This window comes from Mastomys coucha, unplaced genomic scaffold (assembly GCF_008632895.1).
Source record: "Mastomys coucha isolate ucsf_1 unplaced genomic scaffold, UCSF_Mcou_1 pScaffold20, whole genome shotgun sequence".
Taxonomy (NCBI): domain Eukaryota; kingdom Metazoa; phylum Chordata; class Mammalia; order Rodentia; family Muridae; genus Mastomys; species Mastomys coucha.
Genome location: NW_022196903.1, coordinates 42,616,823 through 42,618,662, shown reverse-complemented (window position 1 = coordinate 42,618,662; position 1,840 = coordinate 42,616,823). Strand labels below are relative to the sequence as shown.

The 1,840-nt window shown below is 46.6% G+C and overlaps 1 protein-coding gene across 1 annotated transcript in view; it reads left to right on the top strand.

Annotated features, from left to right (window-relative positions):
- Positions 1-1,834, top strand: part of Pdia4 (protein disulfide isomerase family A member 4) — a 19,678-nt gene extending 17,844 nt beyond the window's left edge. Inside the window, exon 10 of the mRNA XM_031381729.1 lies at positions 1,307-1,834. Coding sequence (XP_031237589.1) covers positions 1,307-1,722 — 416 coding nt within the window. The 3' untranslated portion in view covers positions 1,723-1,834. The remainder of the gene's footprint in view (positions 1-1,306) is intronic.
- The last annotated feature ends 6 nt before the right edge of the window (positions 1,835-1,840 follow it).

The following is a 1,840-nucleotide window of genomic DNA, read 5'->3' as shown; positions in this document are numbered from 1 at the left end:
AAAAAAAAAAAAAAAAAAAATGAATGAGCCGAGTGGTGGTGGCATACGCCTTTAGTCCCAGCACTTGAGAGGCAGAAGCAGGCGGATTCTGAGTTCGAGGCCAGAGTGAGTTCCAGGACAGCCAGGGCTACACAGAGAAACCCTGTCTCGGAAAAAAAAAAAGAGAGAGAGAATGAATGAATGAATGATTAAAAAAAAGAGAGATAGCAGCACATGATAGAGGAAGACACCCAGACACCTGATCTCTTCTCTGCAGCCCACAGAGAAGGCCTAGTAGGCCCTGTAACTCCCCGTCCCTCCCCACTCCTAAGTCCTCTCCAACTCATTCTCTGACTTAGTCACCTGAGGAAGGGCCAGTGTGCCTCCTAGACTGAGACACCGAGACAACTCAAATGCTATATTTTGAAATTTGGGAGGTTTACTTTTTCCTCATTTTGGCAAGTCTTCTAGTATTTACTCTGAAAGCAAAAGCCAGGTGAGGGCTCATTCAGTGGCATCAGCCTCAAGAAACCACAATTTGTGACTAGACAAAGATTCCGGGAGGCATCTCCAGATGCATTGAAGATAGACAGTGCAGGGCTGGGCACAGCTGAGGCCTCTGTGACTTGAACCTCTCTGTCATTGACCACTTGTACTCACGAGTGTTACTCTAGATTTTTCCTCTCCTGTCTGTCCCTCAGGCTTGGGAGGATGGAGACAGACTCTTTGTTTTTGCTTTTTGAGACAGGGCCTCACTGTATCTCGTGTTGGCCTCAAACTGTGATTCTTCTCAGCCTCTCAGAATGCTGTTATTGGAGTTAGTTTGATTGGTTGGTAGGTTTTGGTTTTATTTTTAGGAAAAAGAGCAAGCATGACTTAGAAACTTTCAAAGCTCTTTGAAACAGGCTTTTGAACGTGAGGAACATTGCTATGAGATTCCAAACTTAGTCTTTATTGTCCTCACTGGGCAAAGCACCTGATTCTCATTGTTGGCCATTTGGTACATACCAGGGCCCTTCTCCATCTTGGGTACTCAGTTTTGTCATCACAAAGTTGATGTTTTCAGACCCAGTCCTAGTGCTCTCCTACATTGGTCAGTGTCTCTGTTAGACTGGACTTTGTAGGGACTGGGAGAGTGAGGATACTTTTATTATAGAGTGTTGCCCATTGTTGGGGAAGGTTTTAAAGGGGCTGAATCCTCACCTGTGAGTGGGGCTAAGAACTCCTGGTAGCTAGTAATTCAGGTTACCTCTGTGCCTGGTTCAGATAAAGTAGCAGAATCCATGGTGTTTTAAGTACTGACACCTCCTCTTTTTGTGTTTGGCAGGAAAACTAAAGCCAGTCATCAAATCACAGCCCGTACCCAAGAACAACAAGGGGCCAGTCAAGGTGGTGGTGGGAAAGACCTTTGATGCCATTGTGATGGACCCCAAAAAGGATGTCCTCATTGAATTCTACGCACCCTGGTGTGGGCACTGCAAGCAGCTGGAGCCTGTCTACACCAGCCTCGGCAAGAAATACAAGGGCCAGAAGGACTTGGTCATCGCCAAGATGGATGCTACTGCCAATGACATCACCAACGACCGATACAAGGTGGAGGGCTTCCCTACCATCTATTTTGCCCCCAGTGGGGACAAAAAGAACCCAATTAAATTTGAGGGTGGTGACAGAGATCTGGAGCATTTGAGCAAGTTTATAGATGAACATGCCACAAAGAGGAGCAGCGCCAAGGAAGAGCTTTAGAGGCCTGGCTGCCTGCAGAGGTGGAGAGACCAGACATTGTAGTGGACAGCACTGGCCACCACGCAAGTGAGCCAGCCGTGAAATGGCGGGATCTTCACTTTTTTTTTTTTTTTTTTTT